This window comes from Gymnoscopelus microlampas, assembly GCF_963454915.1.
Source record: "Gymnoscopelus microlampas genome assembly, chromosome: 3".
NCBI lineage: Eukaryota > Metazoa > Chordata > Actinopteri > Myctophiformes > Myctophidae > Gymnoscopelus > Gymnoscopelus microlampas.
Window position 1 is genome coordinate 10,679,287 of NC_139940.1, and position 27,570 is coordinate 10,706,856.

The following is a 27,570-nucleotide window of genomic DNA, read 5'->3' on the forward strand; positions in this document are numbered from 1 at the left end:
TATTTTGACTAGTTGACTAGTAAATACAGACTTGTTATACAGCTAAATCCTCAGTGTTTGTTTAACTCTGGAAAACCTAAAAAAGTGTGAGTGTAACATTCAGGGTTTTGCTGTGTTCTATTGACCTTAACTTTGGTCATGGCAATAGATTTGTGACACAGGAAGAGGATGCAACCTGTGGAAATTATGTCAGCGTTTATCCACCAAAGTGGTTGATCCACCTAAGTGGATAAACCTGAATTAGATTCAATAAAATTATGCAACCGTTCACAATGCATAGTTCTGTTCAATGTTTGGCCAAAAGACACGTTGCCAGGGAGGGATTCATCACCACCACCACACCCCAGCAGTGAGTAATTAGAAATTGCTTCCCTGTTGTGATGAGTTTATCTATCAGTCTGACAACCTTTTGCATTGTTTCTCAGCCAAGTGGGTCGGGGCGCCTCAAAGCAGGTAGCGACTGTACATGTTTTGACAGGGTCACAGACATAGGTCCTGACTCCATGCTTAATATACATTTTGTAGAAAATCCAAAGACGCAAGATCCTGCACACTGCTCATGAAAAAGCAATTTAACTTTCAAGTTCAAGTTTATTGACACATCACTAGTTTACAGGTGTAAAAGAGTGTGTGTAAGTGTTTTCCATACAATCTTCCACAAATTGCCGTTTGAATAGGTAATCATAAGAAAAGGACAATGTCAAATAAAACAATATCAAATACTGTACATAAGGTGTGTACCCACAAAATAAAATTGAAATAAGGCAGTACAGTATATTGTGCAAGTACAGTAAGAGACATCACTTATTGAAGTACTTAGTAAGCTACTTCAACATATGTATGCAAGAACAGTGTGCAAGATCTTGCTTGTTTGCCTTTACACTATTGATTTTATTGTATGCACCTGCATTAAGATGTAATGCAAATATTTCCATTGCTTATTATAAATGTTAAAACCATAAGAACCACTTGACTTGTTGACTTAGGAGAGAGCTATTTCAGTATCCCAATAGTACCATAAATACTTTCAACAAGACACTCAAATACAAGTAAACATTTGTTATTATGCATTTCAATAATTCATCTTTTAACAATAATTAGCTTTCCCTAATAAATGACATACAGTACTCTGACATACAGTACATGTTCTATTATGCCACAATACAATACAGTTGAATCCTTCATGTCAGCTATTTCACATATATTTCCTGTTATGTTTGATTTTTTGTTTGTTCATGTTTGTTTTGTTTTGGTTGTTGCGATGCCATAACTAACTGATCTGAACCATTCCATGCTGCTTTAAACCGCCGATTAGTCTGCAAGAAGGACATTATGGAAAGTAAAACATAATATATACATACAAACAAAGAATATGACATCAAGTGTTAGGTACAGGCATAAACTGTAACAAAAACATGTTCAATTAGTGGGCTCATGTAATGTAATGATCAGCTATTTAGCAGTAACAGGCAGGGCCATATTTCCCTCAGAAAAGTTATTGCTCTCCGGCATAGCAACCCGCACTCTCCTCTTTTCTTTAAAACGTCCAGATCGAGAAATCCTCAGATTTCGCCTGCATGTTTGCTGACTGAATCCTGTCTCCAAGTCTCCCTGTAGACAGGTTTCCTCAGTAAATATGTTTTCCATAGACGAGGGGATGTCCGTTGATGCAGGGAGGTCTGCGATATCTCCACTCTGCTCTGGGTCTGTAGACACTGGGCCACTCCTACGCCTCGTTGTGAAGGCTCTCCACCAGGGTAATGCTGCTGTTGCTGCCATCACAATGCTTTTAGAATTTAAGCCAATAACCTTGAACCCACTGCAAGACAGGTAGCAAAAATGTTAGCAGAGAGCATTTATACACACACACACACACACACACACACACACACACACACACACACACACACACACACACACACACACACACACACACACACACACACACACACACACACACACACACACACACACACACACACACACACACAAACTCCTCATCCTTGCTCTCCATCCACCCTCACTCCATCATAGAAGGACGGTCAAGGTCCAATGACTAATTACTTGTATTGTAAATTTCAAATGAAGTACTCTCATTACTGTAGACCTGATTTTGTTACTTTTTAATGTACAGTAATTGTTCTTTTTTTAGTACGTTCTAAAATCATTAATTCCGCTTCAACTTAAGATTTTTTTACGTATTGTACTGTAGGCTACCAAACTAGTTACAATTAAGCTGTTATGACACAAGCAAGAGGATATTCATTGTCTAACCTATTTTAACAAATACATTTTTAAGAAAGCTTTCTATTGTTTAAGAAAGCTCATTTAGAAGTAAGTAGTCTTACTTCGAAATGAGAATATAAGTCCAGCAACAGAACTTCTACCAAGGAACCACCAAGCTGTCTAAACAAAAGCAAGCAAATTACTGCCAACTACAGTATTGATAAAAATATTACATGCTTGTTGCTATAGGCTTCTGCAGTCACACAACTCATCATACCATGATTTTACAGCTGATACATTTGTGTTATATAACAGGCTCTATTGATGTAGACTTACATAGTGATGCAGTGAAAACTCAATAGATATCAGTCTTCAGTTGAGGGTGTCACTGAGGCAGCTACACATTATCCATGTCTCAGACAGTTGAGGGACTACTTCAGTATGGACCCACTGGTGCACAATGCCTCAGTGTTTTCTTCTGTACTTCATCTGTTTATATACTGAAGCCTCCTGGCATGCAAGCAAAGTCCCACCCCCTGGCTGCACCTAGGCAACAGGTAAAACTGAAAGGGTGGGAAAGTTAGAGGAATTCCTTGTGAAAATGCCAGGCAAATTACGGGCATTAGACGGTTACCACATAACCGTGGCACTCACTCTGTGCCCTAGGGCAGACACCCAGGGATGATGAGCAACAAAGATGATTAGCTGTTTTGAAGAGTTTAGTCTAAACACAAATGGTATTTTTGTCATCTTATTTAACCATTTCCTACCTGCCACCCCTATTTGGGGTTTGTCATTAAAGGCAGAAATGTCCAAAAATCAAAGAATTATAGGAGAATATTTCCTGACAAAATCCCCAAACTAAAAGTTTTAATGAATGAATGATCAAGGATGCTATTTTCACTATGTTACAGGGTTATACATACAGGTATAGTATACAGGGTTTAAGTGGTTAAAACCATCATGCAGAAAAGGGAAGAAAACTAATTCACAAGGGCATTACTTTTTTTCACATAAGTTTTACATCCTTTAATAAATTCTCATTTGATAAATTACAATTTTAATTGCAACCATCACAAAAATACATTTTAATAAAATGGATTTGTAGAAAGGATTCACTTAATTACAGAAAAACAAAAGTGACAGGAACTTGGTTTGGGGTCTAACTAATATCTACAGAGGGGTCAAAGACAACGGTACCAGTATGAGCAATGGTGAGTAAAAAATAAAATATATTAACTGGGTCCAGGTCCTACCATTTATTTTAAAATATTCCACAGTGCAACATGTAAATAGATATTCTTTTCTCTTTTGGCAAAATAGGCAACCATTACTGTAAGTCTAGAATACAGTCCTTATTATAAATATGCTGCAACAATACAGCAGCTACAATATTATCTTAGTCATTATTCAATCCACATGAATTCACCAAAATAGTCCTGTTGTGTTGAAAATAATTGCTGAAAACTAACATTGGGGCTCCTCCAAACTGTTGCCTGGTTAATTTATCTAATTTCGTTGGCCGTTCGACTTCAAATATGAGTCTCACACACTCTCAACATCATGGCAACAAAGATCATGAGGCTGACAAAAAGGCAAGAATAAAACATCTTTACAAAATAAACCCTTAAACTCTTTGAATAAAAAGTGCTTAAAGAGCTATCAATTGTCTCAGCTCTCGTTGTTATTGTAAACACAGTTAAAAATATTGATCATGGCATGATCCAATTTGATCTAAAATAAAAGGAACTGGAATTATTTTTGTATTACAAATTCCCACAGATGTATTCCCACACATTATGTTATGCACACATGATTCAGTTGATTTGACTATCAGTGTGGGAACACTGTGCATGCTGGTGCTGTGAGGCCTGGTGTAGTACCAGGCCCTCACGAGTTGTAACGACCACCTGCATATTATGGATATCATTGCTGTCAGGCAGAAACCTTGCACTGTATGTTCAAATCCATTCATTTCTATAAATAATTTTTGGGGGCATTTTAATCCTGCATTTGACAGAGACAGGAAAACACAGGACGAGAGTAGGCGAGCGACATGCAGCAAATGGTCCGGCCAGCCGGGAATCGAACCAGAGACATTTGAGCCCATATGGTACACGTCCTAACAACTCAGCTATCTGGTCACCCCTAAAACAGTTACTTGTCAGGAAATTAAAAAGATCCTGTGTTCTAATGAATCCAATGTACTTATTATTTACTTAATTAATTTAAATTACCTGCCCACCACCATGGAGGTTGTGGGTTGGAATCCACCGTGGTGCATTCGGCTTTGTCGGGCGTCTATGCGAACACAATTGGCCCGTGTTCGGGGTAGGGAAGCCGGGCGGGGAAGGTGATATTAGTCACTGATCGCATTCCTACAGGCTGGGGCGGCACCTGTCAGCGGGGAGTGCTGGGCGGTAGGAGTACAGTAGGACAAAGGCCCTACGTCCTCTTGGTGGGGGCTCCTCACTGGCAGGTGAGTCAGTAGGATACAACAGCTGTGACAACACAGAAATGTGTGTGGGGAGGAAATAATTGGCTACTCTAAATAAAAATAAAAATAAATAAACAATGGCAAAAATATCCAACATATAAGCTCACAATGGGTCGCGATGAGCTTGCAGATAAGCTATTTCCACTACTTTTGCATGACACTGTCATACAGATGAAGTATAAAATAAGGCATTAATTTACAAAAAAAAGACAAAATATGGATATACAAGTTTTCTGCCCGACAGTGACGATGTTCTGCCCAGAAGCAGATATCACACAGCTATTGTCATGTCTGTCACATACACTGGGTAGTGGCAAATTCTAATTCCAAGTTTTAAATGAACAGCACTGGTAAGTACTGTAGTTATAAATACTAGAGCCGTGACTAGCATACAACAAATAAAACAAAATGTTGGTCTTGACCGTAGAGAGAGTACAAAAACTCTGAATGTACAGTAACAGGAACTAAACGTCAACATTTAGCCAACTCGAACTATAAACAGGTCATGCGAGAAACAGGCATTCAAGTTTAAATTTCAATCTCAATAGACACAACACTGGACACCTCATCAGACTCAGGGGGGGGGGGGGTGTGGTGGTGGTGGGGGGTTGGCTTCAATTTCCTCTCGTACAGAATAAATAACTGTCCTTGGTTTCCTTGTGTCGTCTGTCCTCAGAATAAGACATCTTCATGCTCTACCAGGAGCTGCACCACCAGTTTCTGTTGCCTCATGTCGTTCAGGGTCAGCAAGGCGTTCTGCTCCGGCGGCTGCATTAACGTTGGTCCAAACACAATGCCCAGGTTCTCAGAATTCATTAAATTGTCTTTTTCAAACATTGTCACCCTGAGGGGAAAAACAATTAAATATGTATATTATTAATTATCCCAGTGTACAAGTTGGGGAAGAATTAAGTATTATGCAAGTCAATGAACATTGGAGGTCTTGACTATATTACTTTTTTCAAACACTACATCAGGCGATTTCACTAATTAGAACATCTTCAATCAGAGCAGATGCAACTAATTAGTGTCTACTAATCTACAACATCAGGAGGATTCGCCCCTTCCTCACGGAGAAAACAGCCCAGGTGCTCATCCAGGCTCTTGTCATCTCCCGCCTGGACTACTGCAACTCCCTCCTTGCTGGTGCTCCGGCATCAGCCATCAGACCTCTGGAGCTTGTTCAGAAAGCTGCGGCTCGTCTGGTGTTCAACCGCCCCAAGTTCTCCCACACAACTATCCTTCTCCGTTCTCTGCACTGGCTCCCCGTAGCAGCTCGCATTCAGTTTAAAACCCTGGTGCTAGCCTATAGGGCAGTGAAAGGAACAGCTCCTTCTTACCTCCGGGTTTTGGTCAATGCCCACACCCCTGCCCGACCACTCCGGTCTGCCACCTCGGGGCGACTGATTCCCTCGCCACTCAACGGTCCTTCTGGTCGATCGACACGGTCACGACTTTTTTCTGTTCTGGCCCCACAGTGGTGGAATGAACTTCCCACTGATGTCAGGACAGCAGAGTCACTGCCCATCTTTCGCCGCAGGCTGAAAACCCACCTCTTCAGGTAACACTACCCTTCCTCTTTGCCTGGCCTACTTGTTGTTAACTAGTTGTACAAACTCTTGTTTTATTTTTGTATTGTTTTTTGGATCTTGTTTAGTCGATACACTTATTTGTTTTAGCTCGTGCTCATTTGATTTTGCCATTTTTGTCTCATCTGTTTAAGAAAGTAGGTAGCTGATATATTGCACTTTTACCTTAGCGCTAGGTATACTCTTGGTTGCTTGTTTTTGCAGGAAATGCACTTAAAACTTCTGGTGATTAGTCGTTTTCGTTCCCTACCTATGTTGAATACACTTATTGTAAGTCGCTTTGGATAAAAGCGTCTGCTAAATGACTGTAATGTAATGTAATGTAGTGAAATGAACTGATGTAGCATTTATTATAGTAAAAAAAAAAGAAAAAATTGACAAAATAATTGTGTTTCCTTTTTTTGCTAATGACTTCTCCGTGTGAACTGACCTCTTGAGATGTGCCATGAGGTAACGTAAGGTCTCATAGTGGGCTGGAGGCAGCTGCAGTAAACTGTCGTGGATGGCCTCCAGTCTGGAGTCAGCATTTGGATGTTCTACAAGAAGACACAGTACAGGTCATCTCAACTCATTCCACCTCATCGCATCTCATTTTGTTTCTGTGTACAATCTCCTGTTAACAACATAGAACAGCATTTTTCTTTTCGTTTTCTTATATAAGTTTTGTCTCATTAAAAATTTACAAAATGTAACTGGGGAAAACATCTTCTCATCTCATCTCATCCAATAGGAAAGCTGAGAGGGGGGCACAGGAGAGAAAGCTCTGATAGAATTCAGTGCCAGGCCAGTAGAGACCCATGTGGATCCAGATACAGTATTACACAACTATTATACCACTAAGCACTAATGTTGCACAGCTGATGAGCTCTTACTTGCAGCTTGAATGAATTTGGAGTACAAGTCAAATGTAATGACTGGAATTGGCAAGTCTCTCAAGTAAAGCTTCAAAGCACCGGCAATGATGTTGATGTCTGCGTAGGCGTCAGCACTGATATCAGCCTTTTCGCCATCTGTTGATAACAAAAAGAGATAGTGTGATTTATGTGTAAACGTGTATTAATTTACAAAAGGACTATTAAACAAACAAAAAAAAGGATCAGGAAAAATCACAAAATTGTCCCGCTGTCAAGACATGGATAGACAGAAAAAGTAAAAGTCACACACACCTCGATCGAAAGCCAGCCTCACGTCCTCTATGTGCTCCGAGAATCCAGACACGCGGTAGAGTCCTTCTGATTTCAGACCTACATATGGAAAATTGGGAAGCTGTCATTTTTGTTTTTCTTTCCTGACCCAATTTGTACAGATAGGCCTAATAAAAGGGGAATGTTTCTTTAGAGACAAATCAATGAACAATAGTGGCTTTTACTCTAACTCAGTCAGTATTCACGCACGCACGCACGCACGCACGCACGCACGCACGCACGCACGCACGCACGCACGCACGCACACACACACACACACACACACACACACACACACACACACACACACACACACACACACACACACACACACACACACACACACACACACACACACACACACACACACACACACACACACACACACACACACACACACACACACACACACACACACACACACAAGGTGCATGTTAAATGTATCTACACCCTCCCCTATGACCAACTATAGAGGTTAGCAGTCACGTATTACACGTGAGTGTGGGGGAAATCGAGAATTGGCATAACAACTAAATTAGTAGAAAATTGGAAAAGATACCAAGGTGTTCTAGAAATGCAGACCATTTGTTTTGCTGAGTACATTCACACTTCCATGAGGATGAACCCTACTGACCTTGCTGACCCCATGGCTTTTCCTCTAGTGTCCCCTTCAGTGAATATACAACATATGCCCCTGTCCTTCCCAATTCTGCCCCTAATAATAATTGCACATTTTACATTATGTTTTAAGTTGTACTCCCCCCATAATGAGAGCGCAGGGCTCTAAGGATGGCATTGTGGGTCGATTTAAACCCCTTTTAGACTCTTACCAATACCAACATATTCTCACCCTCACTCAGGTCATACTAAAGTGACAACAAGTTGTGGAAAAACACCTGTTGTGTCACCCATTTGACATGATGACACTACTCTGTCATGTAGTTTTTCAATGTTCCCGGTAGTCTCACCCACTGGAATGTGGAAGTGCCATTCTAACCCCCAACTTGTAACCAACCAAATAGACCCTTGCTGATCCATTTGGTTCCATTAGCACAGATTCCATTAGTACAGATTTTACAGTGTAGAGATTTAAAAAGAAACATCACATAAAACAGGGTCTAATGCAACAACAACTGAAAAGGTTGAGAAGTAGCCGATGTACTGTACAACAGTGGTTCTCAAAGTGGATTTCAGGGACTCTCTGGGTTCCTTTAGGAGAGTCTAAATTGACCCTTACAAGTATGTAACTCTGACAGTATACAATTTGTATACTGTCAGAGTTAAGGGGACACCTTGAAATGTAAAAGTTTGAGAACCATTGCTGTACAAGCTCACAAGGTGGCCTGCTGCGACGCATGATGAGCTTGTACATCAGCTATTTTCGGCGAACAGATTTGGTGTAGAGGAAAAAGAGAGCAGATCAAGTACAGAGCCAAAGGTGAAGTTCACTAAGTACTGAGGGTTTAAGTGGTTAAGGGCTTGAACTGGAGGAGATGTTGCGACGAGCCGTACTTTACCTCTCAGCTCGATCTCTCGGATGCACATGTCCACCACCATGGGACGCGTGGTGTTGTGGGCTTTGACCAGCGTGGTGAGGTCACAGCTGAACACTTTCTTTATCCTGCGCAGGTCTGGCTGGCAGTCACTGGGAACCAGTTTGGAGCATTGCTTGTGTACGTTCAGCCCACAGTCTGGGATATGAGAGCATGTGAGAAAGAGAGAGGGGGGGGGGGTCAGAAGGAGAATTATGAAGTGTGCAGAGATAGATAAGCTTCAGACTCAATAAACCACACTTAAAGGAACACTTTCAATCTATTTTCAACCTTATCTGCACATAATTGGCCCTCAACAATGCTGCTCATTCTAAGATAGCGCCATTTCTGTCTACTCGCTCTGCATCTCAGAGGTGGGCGGTGGACAGTTCAGGAATTTGCCTACCAATGACATCATTGGTGGGGATCCCAAGCTAATAGAAACTACAGTCTTACTCCTCCTGGAAAATTACCATGCTGAAATAGAAGCCTCCGTTGTTACATCAATAAAAAAAGAAAACGTTTTAAATCTAGTTCGAACCAATGATGTCATTAGAACGAAATGTTAACTATCCACAGTCTACCTCCGAGACATAGAGCATGTAGACAGAAATAGCATTAGTGAGGACCCATATATGGAGAAGATGTTGAAATCAAATCATGTGGATCTCAGGAGCAGGTGGAGCATGTGATGTCAGTCATTTATGACAGTCAGTCGTCTCTATGACATATCTAGAACATATGACTCAAACGTTGGAGTCATAAAGTTTCAGAGCCCCATTGACTTCCGTTATGAAATGAAAGTTAAATGTTTCAAAAGGTAATAAACATTATGTGGAAAAAGAAAATGAGTGTAGGTACTTCTGTGGCCTATACTGGCAGTGTGCGCAAGTAATGGCCGTCTAGATGGCTTGCCTCTGAGGAGTCACGCCGTAAAGAAGGTGAAATGTTCCTCTGACAGCCGTGTGAAAGGGCTTGGCAGGGTCCGAGATAAACTGCACTGTCAGACAACAGAGCAAGTCGTTCAGTCGGTGTAAGCTGGTGTGTTCCCTGCACTGTGCCAACAGAGGACAACAGCGGGGGGCGGAGGGGGGAGGGGGGTTGTCTGAGTGTCAGTATTGTAGCCATAGTCATGGAGAGGGCGTTGGGCAGAGATTGAAGAGAGAATGAGAGAATGCCTGCTTGTGGCACCATTGACAGAGAGAAGAGGGAGACGCCTCAGGAATGTGTGTGTGTGCATGTGTGTGTGTGTGTGCGTGTGTGTGTGTGTGTGTGTGTGTGTGTGTGTGTGTGTGTGTGTGTGTGTGTGTGTGTGTGTGTGTGTGTGTGTGTGTGTGTGTGTGTGTGTGTGTGTGTGTGTGTGTGTGTGCCTGTCTGTCTGTCTGTCTGTTTGTCTGTACGTGGCCACCCTTTTTTGATTGATTGAAACTACTTTATTAGTCAGAAATGTAAACAGCACGAGGTTCAGTCAGACATTAAGGTTAAAAGGATAACACAAAAAAGTCCTGGGGACTTGTTTCCGTTGTATTCAATTCATCAACATAGCATGAACAAATCGCACAATAATAATACATGTCAATGGATTGATTCTGTTTCATGATTGAAACAAGACAGCCACTCAGCAAAATCTATAATATTGATTGAACTTATAAAACACATTTGACAGTCAGAGGTGAATAAACACCATGGGTTTGACTGTGCAGTCTTATATGCCTCGTCACACGGGCGTCTTACTGCCAGGCAGCGCAACATTAACGTTCCACTGCTGACTGGGGACCTTATTCTGAGCTCCTGCCGCCAGAGAGAAAGAGGGAGACTGTGTGTGTGCGTGTGTGCGTGTGTGTGCGTGTGTGTGTGTGTGTGTGTGTGTGTGTGTGTGTGTGTGTGGAGGGATAAGGAAGAGTAGAGACTACAGATAAGGAAAAGGTAAGAGAGAGAGAGAGAAATAGAGAGAGAAACAGAGAGAGAAACAGAGAGGAGAAACAGAGAGGAGAAATAGAGAGAGAGAGAGAGAGAGAGAGAGAGAGAGAGAGAGAGAGAGAGAGAGAGAGAGAGAGAGAGAGAGAAATAGAGAGAGAGAGAGAGAGAGAGAGAGAGAGAGTGAGAGTACAAAGAGCACTCTCCTGTTTTCCCATATAGCACATGGGGTGTCTGATGACACCAGTGTTTGCCTGAGGCTTATCAGCATGGCTAACGCCTGAACAACACACACTCTGTCTGGGGAGGAAGCCAACCAATAAACACATCAATGTCAGGGTTGTATCTGTACCTAATGAAAAAGGGGGTCTTGTGACCTCTGAAGAAACCCTCCGCTGACCTGCAGCACAACAAGCAATCCATCTGATACTGTTACTATCCTTAGACACGCCGTTCATATCTTTATTTCTACAGCATGGCTCTGCAAGAGGCTACCCATCTATGAGAGGCTCTGTGTGTCTGTGTCCGGGGCTAATCTAGCAAACCGCTGGACTGATCAGCAACAAACTTTGCATGCATGCTGCTAGTAGGCCACACTCAATGTTTTCACGTTTTATACTTACTTATATAATATATATTTATAACTATAATGCAAGTCAATGGGGATCAGGCTGAAACCCTGCCCACTTTCGGAGTCAGACGTCATAGACGTCTAGATACAGGCTGGTCACATGACGTCTGAGATCCGCATTATAGCCACACCGTTTCCATGGGGATCCCGAGATCCACATAATTTCCTCGCTATGCTTTATTTTCATGGCTGTAGCACATACTGCAGTGTACTATCATAAAGCGCTTGCTTGCTGGGCACCCTCCTCAATTGAATATCCATTACACTGAATTTAGAAAGTCTTGAGTCAAGTTATGATTAAGTAATGCCATTGCTGAACCAGAAACCAAGTTATGCAACTTAAAATATAATCTGGGAATCAACGTAACAAACTACTGCAGATGACATTTTGACAACATATGATTATAGTGACAGCTATACCCACAAGTGTCAAGCTAGAGAGAGATTAGAAACAAACCAAGTGTTGTGTATGGATTGGGATAAATCACGTACTGGGCCCATTAAGTATGCGGGCTGTTGACACAGTTTGGCATACCTCTACAGTGCACCCAGTTAAAAAGTGAAACATGAAACTAAAGACATGCAGAGTTTGTTTTTCTTTCATTTCAATTTCACAGCAATGAGCTAAGCAGCGTTAAAGAAACCACAGTAGCCTCAAGTCTGGTCATGCAGCACGTCTTTGTTTTACTGGGTTTTCCCACAGCGGTGTCATTTGGTTAAGTTCACAGCAACATCCGGAGTGTTAAAGTAATTCTTGGAGTGTACAAATTCAGTTAAAGGTATTCCCATGGCAATCATCGCTATACACTGTTTGTTCAATAACGGGTCTCCCCGTCTCTCCAGCTCTTTAATAAACAAAAAATATATATATTTTCAGGCCGGGATACACATTTTTTAGTATACCTTTTTAGATATTTTTTTTGTAACACTCTATAGCAATGATTACTACCAGAATACAGAGCTTTAAATTTTAAACTTTTGTCCCAGCTGTCACAGACAAAATGATAAATGGTCTGAATGGAGTGAATTATGCGTGACAATATTGTGAATTCCTAGCATGGCACAGCATCTTAAGTCTGGAGTCGTGCTACAGTATGGTGGTAAGAGATTACCAGGACAAAGCAGTTAAACTTGTATGTTTTAAGGTGTCATAGATTAAACCTTTACTATGCAAGATGTTACTTGTGTTATAAGAATAATGACAATGAAATAGCTGCGGCATACTTCTTGCTGGCGTAGTTTGGCGAGGTCTTAAGAACAGAATGACATAATTGCGGGCCAAAACAAACAAACAAATTGCCCTGCCGAAGATTGTTTCAACAGTTCTTGCACCTTCAAGATGTTCTAACTGGCCGAAGATCACATGTAGAGATGCCAATGCCAACATAGTGTGTGATTGGACAGAAATTCAAGCTGCTTGTGATTATTTATTTATCTATTTCCGCAATCAGATTCAGGTGGCAAAATCACCATTCCAGCACTGTATGTGTATACAATGGGCAGGGTCTAACGTTCAGCACTCAAAGCAGAGCCGCATCGAGTATAAAATTGTGTAGAGAACTTGTTTGGTTTTGGCAATGAAAAAGTACTGTACAGTTCATAGCCTAGGGAACCAATTCCGCAAGCCATGTGGCCCATAGGTCAGGAGCCTATCTCGTGTTTCCGTAACAAGAGGCAGCTTTAGGTACAAGTACACCCCCTGGACATGATGCTAATGTACTATGTCGCAGGGAATTACCCCCAATCCAAGTCTTTCGTATGACTTTGTCTGCGATTGAACCCCCAACCTCGGAATCTCAGGGCGGATAGACACACTCTAACCACAAGGCCCCTGAGCTGGTTCTTTTGAAGTATGCTGCCAGCTTAACGGTTTAATAACTTCCATATCTAGAGTGCAGCTCAAAGTGCTTGGCCAGCAACACCGGGAAACATACTGTACGCAAAGATGAGACAAAGTTAACAGAACAATGAACAATATATTCGGGACAATGATTGTCAAGAGAGATGAAATAAAAACAGGTTAATGCAACAGTTGCATTACAAGGACAGTGTCCTGTAGGGTTTGAATAAGATGTTTACCTGAACAACGGACACCCTGGGCAATGAGGCCCCACATGAAGTTGGCACAATATTCACACCAGTGTGGCCCCCGGAATGTGTGCACCTATGAGAACAGACACATTGATTATACACACTGGAAAAACAATATGTCCAAATGTTTTTTAGATACTTTTTTAAATAAATATAAAACAACATGTTGAGTGAACAAGTGTACATCAAATTAATCCTAAATTCATTAGGTTTTCTCAACTAGAAGATTTGAGGTTTAAAATAGACTTAAATTGGTTTATGCAGACAGGAGAGTAGTACTTTGGGTCAGACTAAATAACAGCAACACGTTCGCTTTCTGCAGTGTTGGAGTCGTTTGAACATTTGCTAACAAATCATGAGCAGATCTGTAGTAGCGCAAGAGGAAAGGCCATGGGATCGCCAAAATCAGTAGTTTTCATCCATGCTAAGCATATGTTGTAAGTGATTTTTTTTGTTAAACATTAAAGTCTGATATGTTCAGTAACAGGGTCTCCCAGTCTCTCCAGCTCTTTAGTAAACAGGAAATACATTTTCAGTTCAGGATACCAGTTTTATCCAATCAGGAGAGAACCCCACAAAGAGAATTCATCAGCTTAAAGCAGTTTTATAGTTTTCTGTTGCAAATTTTGTTTCATCACCAATTTCACTTGTTTATCCTGTATGAGTTCTGATGGATAAAATTGGTATCCTGAGCTGATTCTTCTTTTTCTGTTGACTGAATAGCTGGGAGAGACAGGGAGACCCATGTTACTGAACAAACACTCTCTACATGTTTACTATCAATATATTGAACACTTATTTTAACAAAATAATATCACTTACACCACATTTACATTTCATGGCAATCTACCCATTAGATTTTGATATATCTTTTATGCAATTGTAAATTTTGGTCTAATGGTGGCATAGAGGAAAGAGGAAAGGCCATTGGGTCACCAAAAGCAGGGGCCATCCTCTGGGGAGCATGACGGTGCACAGAAGATTCCATGTCACCCCAGACAGTAGTTTTCAAGATCATGTTTTTTGGGCCCAAAGTAGTGGATGGATGGACCGGATATCCATCCTAATGTTGCGCTCACACTAACAGAGACAAAGCTATAGGTGGTTCCAAAGACACTGGACTTCTCTACTACACTTTCTTCAAGTCTGGGTGTTTTTCAAAACTAGGCCCTTTTTACTGTTGATTTTTCTCTTCTGTTTGAACCCTTTCAGTAATGTTTATATGTGCTCTTTTTGTAATGTTCTAAATCCGGTGTATTTACACAGCATTGTATGTGTGGTGTTCATTAATATGCGCTGTCCCTTCCAAATACACGTATAAAATAAAATGCATTTCAAAGAAGAAGAAATGAGGAAATAGCTACACATAGTTGACCAGATTCAGATACTACGACCCTTCCTGTTCTCAATCTACACTTGATATTTTCGGCAACAATAGCCGATCTACAAGCTCACAACGCGTCTTAACACGCAAGCTACCACATCTGCTATTTTTGCCAGAATAGGGATGCTAGGGTTCAAGTGGTTAAAGAAGTAAATAAAGCCTTTGTGTGAGTTCTTCCTGGTTATGTAAGTGTTCATATCTGAAGCAGTTGCACAGGAGACGTTATGCAACATTGTTGTCTTCAGACATCACCCACCCAAACATGAGACATGTGACACAGCATGACCAATTACTTACATTCAACCTATAGGCTTGCGCAAATACTGCCAAAAGAATACAAATCTACTGCGATTCACAAAACTCCTGTGAGGAAGACCTTGAGAGTTCAAATCCAGGTGGATTCACAGAGAGAAAGAAAATAACTGAAACAAGCTGCAATGGTAATTCACATCGCTAATGTTTGCCAGAAACATTTCAACATGATCCTTTTTTGTCAACATAAAGAAGCCCAAATGTAAATGTAATCACATCCAGTCACACACGTACATTTGATCTCTCCACATTGTGAAGGGTTTAACTATACCAGTGATTCTAAAACGTTTTCATTTCAAGGACCCCGAGTTTGATATGCATTAAGCCATGGACCCCCATCTGATTCGATTTATTTTTTTAATCTCTGAGACCCCAATCTACACTGTAAAAGATCTCAGTCTCAATTTAACTCTGAGAGTGTGCAAATGCTTTGGTTCCATTTGTACACTCTCAAAGTTACACACCCGGGGTCCATTTACTTTCTAACTATCAATCATTTCGCTGGGGACCGCCTGGAACCCCCTCAAGGGCCCCTGGGGCTCCCTGGATTAGTACAGTGGCCATTCAAACTGTGGTGACAGATGATATCATGTATCAGATATGTCATATCTATCGTGTGTCAGACAGTAAAATAAATCTTAATTGCTTATAATTATTATTTAGACACACTAGATTCTAAAGGTTGTGTTTTTAGCTCCCTTCTCAAATAGGGTAGCCATCTTGAAGCTGGTTTTCATTGTTTGGCTCCACCATCTATGATCTATATTATTGTACTCTGTGGACACATTGATGAAAACGTCAGCGGAGGAGAATCACAGATTACCGTCCGCTGATCACAGACGGTAGCAGATGAACCCCCTGCTGACTAAATGACTGCGTTTGTATGCACCAGGCAGATTAAGGGATTTATAGTAACATGTCTGGCATCTGTTGCTGGGCTGTTGGACAGGTTGCCAACATCTTCACAACACGCAGTGTCTGCAAGGCAAAAATAACAGATGCGAACGAACACGCACACAAACAAACAGTATACACCCTCAAGACACAGATACACCAGCACGTGGTGTCCACACACACACACACACACACACACACACACACACACACACACACACACACACACACACACACACACACACACACACACACACACACACACACACACACACACACACACACACACACACACACACACACACACACACAGAAGTATGGACACAGAAAAGCACACACAGGGAGGAAACATATAGATAGGGGGAACACACACATTCAGACAAAAAGACACACACACACACACACACACACACACACACACACACACACACACACACACACACACACACACACACGTGTCGCACGCACGCACACGCACACGCACACAGAAGTATGGACACAGAAAAGCACACACAGGGAGGAAACATATAGATAGGGGGAACACACACATTCAGACAAAAAGACACACACACACACACACACACACACACACACACACACACACACACACACACGTGTCGCACGCACGTACGCACACACACACACACACACACACACACACACACACACACACACACACACACACACACACACACACACACACACACACACACACACACACACACACACACACACACACACACACACACACCACAGGTAATTGACACGTTGGTTAGGTTCTAGTGGGCTGATGCATAAAGGAGATAAAAGTCCAGACAGGTGGTGAATGAATGTCTCTTTTCAAAAGGAGCAGCAGACATGCTGCTGGGGGGTCATTCTGAACTGCAGGTTGACTGTAACCTGAGATACAATAAGAACAATGTTCGGCTGCCCAGAGGCAAACTATCTCTGTATTTCAAGCTCTCTTTGAACACGTTTCTGCCTTTCCTTTTTCTTCCTTCCTTCCTTTCCTTTTTTTTTAATGATTATGTCTTGGCACTGCATGCTTTATCAACCACTTAAGCCTTATACAGTATACTTCATCGTACGCCAAATAGTGAAAATAGCCGATCTACAAGCTCACAACGCCCTGTGAGCTACTACATCTGCTATTTTTTAAGACTTGAAAATGTGTTGAAGACATTTGAAATGGTTTTCGCCTATAATAACATGCCCAAAATAGGGAAGCCAGGTTGAAAGTGTTTCAGTGTAGAGAGACCACACACCCAGGGCAGAGAGAGAGAGAGGGGACACAACAGGAGTCGGATTCGAACTTAGGGTCTTCAGGGACTCACAATGAGCATATGGTCAGTGAGTGCACTAACAAACTGACCCGCCTGTCTTGCCTTTTCTGTTGCTTAATAACATGACGTGCAGTAACCGAGCTCGGCTTTACAGCGCTACAGTTAAACACGTGCCAACAATCGATCGTAAACTATTTTACGAACGGTAAGACCGCACTTACAAGTGGACAGCGTCAGACAGACCATGGGGTGCTGGGAGTGCTTGAAAATCAATGACAATCAATGCCGCGCTGCTGTTAATGGGTTAAGGTATAGTGTATCCATTAGACATGCTTGTTGCCCTTGCGCCTGACAGCTGCATGCGTTCTCATGACTGCAGGAAAACACGCTATGCTGCCCTGACGCTAACACTGTTCAAAACCCCTATCTAACTGGTCATAACGCATTTCTGTAAATGTCTCTTTGTCTTTTACAGTCCAGATACGTGTAGCAGTATTAACCAGTGCAATGTTATTGCTATATTTCTAACCAGTCTGTACACTATTAGATAATACATAGAGTCTGCCTTGTCTCGTTATAGCATATACACGTCCAATACTGCTCCCACCGTTTATTCACACTTGGTCTTGTTCATATTACTTACTTTTTGATACTTAACTTTTACAATTTGTTCTTTTTCTCATCTGCTGTGTATTTTATTCCCTTTACATCAATACGTCTGGGAGCAACACACCAAGTTAAAACACACTCAGACAACAAACAGATTCTGCTTGTGATAATCATACTTGGACAACAAACAGATTTTTGCCATGGATAATCATGAGAGAAAAAGAGAAATGTGTTGAAAAGGAATCTTTTGCTGAGAGAAAGAGAGAGAGCAAGAGAGGGAGAGAGAGAGGGAGAGAGGGGGGGGGGGGACTTCAAAAGGAGGTTTGAACACAGAATCTTCAGAGGAGGACTGCCTCTGCCTCCCCATCCCCCCCGCACCCACCCCCCACCCCCCTCTTTACCACATCCTCTGCGTTAGACAGAAGCTCTCCCACTCACCTTGAAGTTGTGGATCTTCTCGTAGGAGCACTGCTTCTCCGGGCTGTCCCTCACGGCGCTCCGGCGGACCGGCGGCGAGGACGAGATCTGTGGACAGGAGGCCAACAGTTTAACGGGCTTCCAGAGGAGCGTTCCCTTGCAGCCCAGCCTGATCCCCAGCGCCAGAGCCAACAGCTCCTGGCGCTTGCGATCCGGCCTCTTTGCCCGGTGGGTCATCAGCTCCGCCGGCGCCCCTCCTCGGCCCTCCTCTGCCTCCATGGCCTGGTTCTGCTTCTTCTTCTTCTTCTTCCCACAGGCTCTCTCCGGCCCCTATGGGGGGGGGTGGGGACGGTTGAGAGCGCGCGGTCGAAAAGGGTGGAAGTCGATTGGCTGAGTGCTGAGCGGCCAGACGGTGCCGGGGCCAACAGCCCTGTGTGTGCAGAGAGAGACGGCAGCTGCACTCCGCTCCCCTGCGACCCAGGAGGGCTGACTGACGACAGGCAGGCATCTGATCTGATTCCAGCAAAGCAACAGGAGGAAAGAGGGAGGAGAAGGGGGGGGGGGGGGCAGGGAGGTGGAGCACGAGTGGGAAGCCTGGGGGCAGGAGGAGTGTGTCTCACACAAAGGCCCTCATTCACACTCATTCACGCACACACACACACACACACAGAAAACACAGAGAGAGAGAGAGAGAGAGAGAGTAAGGGTCCCTGGTAGGGGGGGGGGGTTATGCGGGAGGTGGTCCGCTGTCAGGATCGTTCCACGCGGCTCAGCAGCTCTCCAAAGCGGGATCAACGGTCCAACAAGCCTCTCTGTAAAGCAGCCACCACTAAGCGCACACACGCCCATTATAGCACACTGCCTTCCGGACAAACTCCACTTCACTTAGCCGGAGATAATACCTTGTGTCCACTGTCTGGTATACCTCTCTAACCCCCTGTTTACAATCCAGACATAACACAGTATGTATCGACTCAAGCCTCTCCTTCAGGCCTGTCTGTGTTCACAGCAACACCTTCAGTCGATGTTGAGCTTTACTTGTGGCTATTTGCTGCAGATACAGAACTCCCCAAACGGTCTCTCCAGAACACTATAGCCCCAAACACAGTGATTGCACATTCTTCCCGCCAGTCAGGCTTTGTTCAGAGTCAGACCGAATCCAATTTGTTTCTCAAATACTGTATGATCTTTAGTACTGTACTCCACACTGTTATATTGCAAGTGATCAGTCTGTGTATTCAGACATCGTCAACCTATCTAATGGTATTAATGTAATGTAGAACTTATTAATCTCACGGGGGAGGAATTCAGTTCCAGCTTCACCCAGCTGATGGCTGCTCAGGTGGTCCTACGGAGCGCTCGGGGGGTGGGACAGATAGTGGTTAAGTGTCTTGCTCATGGACACCTCGACACATATAGCCTGGGACCTTCTGTTTGTTTCCCATCAGACCGCTCTCTGTCTTTACCCATTCAGCTATGGCTATACCCTATATCTGCATTGGTTGCTGTGGTAACGACATAATGACATAGGCATGAATAATGCTCAACAGTCAAGCTTTATACTCTGTTGGCTATTTCCAGCAGGATACACCGTTGTATGACGAAGTCTAAATCAGGCTTCAGAGTGTCCAGACCGATACACATCTTTAGAAATCACATTTGATTTCATTGCTGTCGGGCAGAAACCTCTTGTCTCCATATTTTATTCTCCATAAACTTTTTGTGCTTTTTTCGTAAATGAATGTCCTACTTGATCATATTACAGCATCACACAAAAGCATAAAAAGTAGCAGATCTACAAGCTCGAAGCGTGGCACGAAGCGACGCGTTTCGAGCTTGTCGATCTGCTACTTTCGAATTTAAATCCTAAAAAGTAAAAGTTTTGGACAGGTTTCCCCCCGACAGAGACGATTTGCATTTTAAACCACCTAGGAATGTGGCTCAAATTTGATTTGATTCACATTGTGCCATACAAACCTGATAAAAAACTATGGCCCGAACGGCTGGCGCAGCGGTCCGGGCAGCTAGCCTGACAGCATGTCGCATGTTCAAATCCCGATCCCGACGACGTTTGATGCGTGTCACTCCCCATCTCTCTCTCCCTATTTCCTGTCAGCCTACTGTATACTATGTATCAATAAAGGCAGAAAAGCAACAAAATAAATCTTTAAAAATAAATACATCTGATTCCAATCTGGATAGGCCATAAATCTGATTTGGGCTGCCAGTCTGAACATATCCTTATAATTCCTTTTTAACAGGTCGTTCATGAAAGTCCTTGCGGTCTTGTTTCCAATGAAAACCTGTGAGCAATTAGGGGTTAAGAGTCTTGCTCAGGGACAAATTTAATTTCATCGACACATATGCTGACCTGGCCTGGAATCGAACCTGGGGCAACCTGGGCCTCTGGCTCCCTAGGCGGGTTCACTAACCATTCAGCTATGGCCGCCCCATTTGCTCTCAGATCACCAGCCCCAATCCCAGTATGCCAAATATACTGGGATTGGGAGGGATTACGACAATAAACCTAAACCTACTGTGTAATCCTGCAGTGCCCAATCAAGAACAAAATCCTTCAGTAAAAATCCCACAGAGGAGCTTCTTTTGCAGCAGGGCCTGCAGCCATGATTTGTGCCAACATTATTACTGTGTCAAACACTGCGTTCATCCCCATCGATATAATGGCTTCTGCAACACCTACAGTAGCAGCCAACCTTTAGTTAACCCATTCAATCCGGGAACGCATACTGTGTCATTTTAGATTTTTAGCTATAACCATTATTTCATACTTTGGGCCATTCAAAAATAGCAGATATACAAGCTCATAGCACTGCACCAAGTGCCACGCTACGAGCTTGTATATCTGCTATTTTTTAATAACCAAAGACATCTAAAATGACAGAGATGCTTTCCCGGTCTTAATGGGTTAATCAACAAACTCAGAACCCGGGGATGACAGGACAGAAAATAGCAGTACACTTAAATAAATGTTAAATAAATGACATTACGAGTCAAATACCAAATATCACACAGATTCCGCTCATAACCTTTTCTAAACCGGCTCCTGCTTCAACGAGAAGCTGAGAAAGCAAAGTATAAAAGGAAGACATATAATATTTGTCGAAAGAATACGCGTGAAAATAAAGTCACAAAAAAGAGAGAGGGTATTGTGTAAAATAATGAAAAAGGTCAGCGAGCGAATAAAGAGTAGGATTTGTGAGCTGGAACGACCAGCGAGTGGGATGGAATGGAATTCTAGGGGAGAGGAGAAAGACGCAAAGGGCGACTGCAAAGCTGAGATAAAAAAAAGTAAGAGGATTGTGAGCTTGCGGTCCTGATAGACACAGAAGCCATACTTAAAAGAAATTGCTTTGGGGCGGCAATGCACCCCGTTTCACACCACGCAGCCACTCGTTGACAGTCTGAGAAGCAGTGACTGAGAAGTCACAGTGGGCTGGGAGAGAGAGGACCAGGGTAGGAGACAAAACAGGTCATGTGAGGACATTTATCATCAGGGTTTGGCATCTTTTGAAAGGACACAATGTACAGCCACAATGTACAGCCACAATGTACAGCCACAATGTACTGCCACAATGCACTGCCACAATGTACAACCATAATGTACAGCATCAATGTACAGTACAGCCACAATGTACAACCATAATGTACAACCATAATGTACAGCCTCAGTTTACTGCCACAAAGTACAGCCACAATGTTCACCTAAAATGTACAGCCACAATGTACTGTCACAATGTACTGTCATGATGTACAGTCAAACCAGATGAGAACATGAAGGAGTCATGTTGATGGAAGGACCAGCAAGAGATATTAACTCCTGGGGGGAGGGGGGTCACAGAAAGGGAGAGAGTGACTGTGTGTGTGTGTGTGTGTGTGTGTGTGTGTGTGTGTGTGTGTGTGTGTGTGTGTGTGTGCGGGGGGGGGGGGGGGGGGTATATATCTTTGTCCCCGAGGCAGATGGCTCCTTGTCTTCTTAAAGAAGAGCCAGAGAAGAAAGGGCACAAAAGGTAGACAAAAAAAATAAAAGCTCTGCTTTCTTTACAACGGCCTGACCCCTTTTATTCCCACAAAGCACTGTGTGCGGGCACAGCTGAGCAGACTCTGTGGTGGCCGCATGGAATCATGGGAAAAACAACACCGGCCTTTCTGTGGGCACTAGCCCATTAAGAGCAACAGGGCCGACCCGTGCGCGTCCCACAGAACGAGCCCTGACAACAGAAAAATAGACGTTCTGTGCTGGCGTACAGAAGCCAAAGAATATCATACAGTGTCCACGAATGGAAGACACGGACCCTTTGTAAAAATGGGACTAGAAATAGCTACTGTGTCCCAAGCCGACTGTAAGTCACATCATTGTCAAAGGGCTGTTGTTGAACATGTATGCATGCGATGCCACGCAAGGAGTGCCCCTTGTTTTCACAAGTCACAATCAAAAGAGAGATAAATAGGCGTCAATTATTTTTTACATGCTCTCAGCAGACAAAGCTGGAGAGAGAAGCCATTGCGTTACTGCAAAAAACAACGCACACAGTCATCTGTCCTGAAATGTTTTATGCAAGCGGGGCCGGCCCCGAGCGAAGAACTAATGATACATACTGTACTGTCGCATACAGTAGTTCCCTCTTATGCTGCGTTCACACAAGGGGCAAGCCGGCAACAAAGCTACAAATGACCGACCACACGTGACCAGCTACATTGCTGCTGAGTCGCTGTTGAAATGAAAAGTATAGGGTTAAATAGCACAGTGTACTGGTTAACGGCAGGAATGAGTTTTTCTTTAATTTACAGAACAGGAATTATGGGGATATAGAAGGGACGTGGAAATGGTGAACTAAAAACATCATGATTGTTTGACTGCATCAATGGAGCGCTGAAAAAACAGTTCAGTTTATCTTTTTTTTGGTAGCGCATCACGCAGCGACAAGTGATGGACGTCACTTTGTAGCTTCCTGTCGCTGGCTTCCATTAAAAATGATGTGAAGCCCGTCGTTTCGTCGCCGCCAGCCAGCCAGCGTGCCGTGCATACAGCATTGGAAGCTTTGCAGTGATCAAAACCAGTGTGGCGAGTGATTATACGCCACTGTAGTGACACTGACATGTAAAATGGATGGGGTGTGTGGGCGCGCACATGTGCATGTATGAGAATGTTTCTTTGTTTGTGTGTGTGTGTGCGTGCATGCATGAGTGCAAAGAAAAGTATATGCGCAAGGTGGCCAGACAGATTAAAGCAAATCCCTCACGCCTCGTGGGAGAATTCTGCCTACAGTACTAAACCCTATGCACTCATGACAATTACAAAGTATCAACAACACATGAAGTGAATACATGGGAGTGTTGGCTATACGGCGAGGCCATCTCTCGCACTAATGGGTGTGGTGTATTTTGTCAACATGAACCGATAAAAGTAAAACTCTGCTTCAGGCAATTGGACAAGGCCTCCATTCCCTCTCACATCCATTCGTACTGTACCCAGGGTTCAATTAGTAAAAAACATGTAAGCACTTAAGTCCTATATTCTTCTTTGTATGACAAATAGTGAAAACAGCCGATCTACAAGCTCACAACGAGTTGTGATATGTGATGCGTTGTGACTGTGAGCTAGCTAGTACAGTAGATACTGTACTAGCTGTACTGCTATTTTAGCTATTTTTTAATACAAATTAAAAGAAAGATTTTGAACATTTTGACAACTTTGCCCAAAATACGGACGGTAGCGTTAATGTGCTTAACATAATTTCTTTGATTGAATTGTGAAATAGTGATATCATTCAACAGAAATACAGAACATATCAGACAGTCTACATTTCCCAAAAGGAAATGCATTCATTTAATTCAGTCTGAAGATCATTTTTAGGCATTTTCTGTCTTATTAGATCTCAAAAGTGAAGGGAGACATGAGAGTGGAGGTTAAAAAGGACAGGATGACACAGGTGGTTGTGATTAGATCTGTGCTCATGCAGTACACGGCCTTATCTGTGCGCAACACTCTGTTTATATTGACAGAGAGAAGGCAGGTGCTTCGTCAACTACGATGCTGTGTGAAGCCTGCAATCACTTGTGCCGGCAGCCTCTCAGCTCCTGCTGTATTAAAGTGGGCAGCTGAAGTAGGTGCTTTATTAAGCCACAGAGTGAACTGACAGTCCAGACATCTAGACATCCACAAATGTCTGTATCTGTAAATGTTTACTCGCCAAAGGGGAGCTTTTCCCAGCACTGAGTAGCTCTGGTTGTCGTTATTTGACAAGGATGTGGATTGATTTGTGTGTTTAGCAGTTGCACAGTAGTAGGCGCAGTCGGTGTGGTTTAGGGCAGTGATTGTCAAACTTTTTGAATTTCAAGGGTTCCCAGTTTGACATGCATTAAGCCATGGACCCTCCATTTCATACCATTAGTTTTTTGGGTGGTGTAAGCATCGGCTTCCATGAATGACCAAGCCAACCCATTGACCTCACGGATTGTCCGAGATATGCGTTAGGTTTGTGACACTACACACGTGTAAGTGGTATCGTGCACAATATAACGTCTGTCTCCCATGTATGCCCACATGTATGTCATCAACATGACGTTTTTGACAACATCAGCATCCCCATATCTCCATATTTGGTCGATCGGTCGTATGGTAGTGGGTAAGGCACTGGGTACTCTGACAATAAGTACCACAGGTACTCTGACTACAAGTACAGCAAGTACAACTGGTACTGCATAAACAGGGTGCATGCATTCACAACTTGCATCGTTCCCGACTAGAATCGTTCCCGAGTAGGCCTGTGCACATTTATAAATTACCCATTGAGTGTAATATCTAATGTTATTAAGAACTGTGGTAACAGGTACCACACTGGGTAATCTAACAACACGTACAGCGAGTACTCTGACAACAGGTACAACGGGTATTTAAATGTGATGATTCCAATAGCGAGCGGTTTCATACCTCTACCATCCACCCTCTCTCATCCATACTGTATATTCTCATCTCTGAAAACAGCTCATTCAATATTATGTTCTCTATTGGTTCGCAATTTTGCTTGAAATTTGGCCATCAAAACGTTTGGGTGCATTATGTGTGACCATTTTCAACTGAAATGTATTTTTTCAGTTCAGAATATCTCAATATGTCATTCTTCTTAAGCAACGCTTGTAGAAAGGGTCTTGCGAGCGACAAACTATAAATTAGCCTTAACTTTTACAAATTGCTGCAGTACTGCTGCTGACACATTTCCCAGCTCCATAGTGCAACATGTTAATAACACTGCCTTCTGACAGGTCTGTCATATCCCTGCCGTTCACCGGCTGTCAGGCTGACAAACTATCAGTCGGCGTATGAAGACATATTACCCTCCTCAAGTAATTTATTTGATCGTCAAGCTAAAAGTCACATAAAGGGTAAAAACCCCTATGAAAGGCATGTTCTATGATTTCAACATTGCTAACAAAAATAGTGGTGTTTCTTATAATGAACCACTTTAACCCTAACCTCCCTATTTAGTGCATGTCATCCTAGGCAAAACTGTTGAAAATAGTACAGCTATTCTGGGGGTGAGTGGGGTTCATTTTTCACAATTTTTAAAAATACTTAAAAGGTTAAAAGACTAGATAATGCTAAGTCCCTGCATCTGTCAGGAGACAGGGGAAAGACGACAGCAGCTCTGTTGGATTGCCATCTAGTGGAGGTAAGGCTTGCCTCCCCAGGCAGAAAACAGGACACTCTACTCAACGCATTCCTCGAGCAGACAGTTAATCATTGACAGACTATCGTTCAGCAGCAGCGTGTTGGAAAAACAAAAGGCTACTGTATGCGGTTCGTCTCAGCCAAGAACGCTGTCTGTCTGATTACATGACGGCGGGCAGGACAAGTCCCCGGTCCCCTCAGTCATCATTACCTTTCAGAGGACGCAGTGAAGCGCAGCAGATGAAGTGAATACGCACTGCTGGCGGCGGGTGTGGGGGGTGGGGGGGGGGGGGGGGGGTGGAGGGGAGGCGAGGGGATAATGTACCTCTGCCTGTCCACCAGACAAGAGAGGCAATCCACCTCCCACACAAGCCCTGCAATCTTACTGTAGATGGCAATTTTACCGTGCTGTGGGAAATCGACAAATGCGAAACGAGGCCTTGGTACCTTAAGCACACACACACTGTTGAAGGGCAAATGCAAATGCATAAAAATGTTAACCCAGATCTTTTTGGAATGTTAGTAATGTGTATTCTGGAGAGTTGCATTTGCTCCAAATGAGATCGTACAGGAAAATGACACTGTTGTTCATATGCTGTAGAATGATTTATGACAGAAACTTAGAATAATTTGTGCTATTTAGAGTTTTTCCTCAATCGCTTGCATGCATTTCTTAGAACCCTAACCTCCTTCTTTCAACATTGCCTCAAAACCCCATGCCATTAAGGTTGGGCTGGCCAATGCAATATTTCACTTCTCATTGTGTTTGTACAGAATGCAAAAACACTATAAACACAGTTGTCATAGTGTGGGGCAAATTCTCATTCCAGCTAAAAACAGATTGTTTTTCGTTCCTCTCCATTTCCCATTCACATTGACACAGTTGTTCCTTGGGTAAATCATTGCGTGCAAAGTACTATGTACAATGAGCACTGTGTTTGTCCAAAAGATAAGGCCAGCATGGTGGGTGATTGGAGTGAGTAACCTCCCTTTACACAACTGATGAGTAACGGAGAACACATGCTGTCAATTCCTTGTGTCAGGTAAAGGTTTATGCAATGATCAGGAGATGACATTGTTGTAGAGATTGACCTACTTAGTCTTTTGACGCATGCGGTTATCATTTTGATTCTCATGCACGGTAAATGGACAGCATTCATATAGCGCCAAAGCAATTTATTTCACATTCACCCATTCAGACACACAATCCCGCACCGACAGCAGAGGAAACCATGCAAGGCACCAACCTGCCCATCGGGAGCAGTTAGGGGTTCAGGGACACTTTGACTCGCAGCCAGGAGGTGCCGGGCATTG

At 43.1% G+C, this 27,570-nt stretch overlaps 1 protein-coding gene across 2 annotated transcripts in view; it reads right to left on the reverse strand.

Moving 5' to 3' along the window:
• Positions 1–2,568: 2,568 nt before the first annotated feature.
• Positions 2,569–27,570, reverse strand: part of chn2 (chimerin 2) — a 50,417-nt gene continuing 25,415 nt past the window's right edge. The window contains exons 7-14 of one of the 2 annotated variants that reach the window (XR_014600476.1): positions 18,588–18,674; positions 13,656–13,740; positions 9,014–9,187; positions 7,479–7,556; positions 7,185–7,322; positions 6,743–6,848; positions 4,464–5,567; positions 2,569–2,789 (exon numbers count right to left, since the gene is read on the reverse strand). Coding sequence is in view for 1 of the 2 variants with exons in the window: in XM_084052833.1 (XP_083908959.1) it covers positions 5,396–5,567; positions 6,743–6,848; positions 7,185–7,322; positions 7,479–7,556; positions 9,014–9,187; positions 13,656–13,740; positions 18,588–18,674 (840 nt within the window). In the remaining variant the exon portion in view is untranslated. Of the gene's footprint in view, positions 2,790–3,225; positions 5,568–6,742; positions 6,849–7,184; positions 7,323–7,478; positions 7,557–9,013; positions 9,188–13,655; positions 13,741–18,587; positions 18,675–27,570 lie in introns of those variants that run through there. The other variant, XM_084052833.1, reaches the window with a different exon arrangement.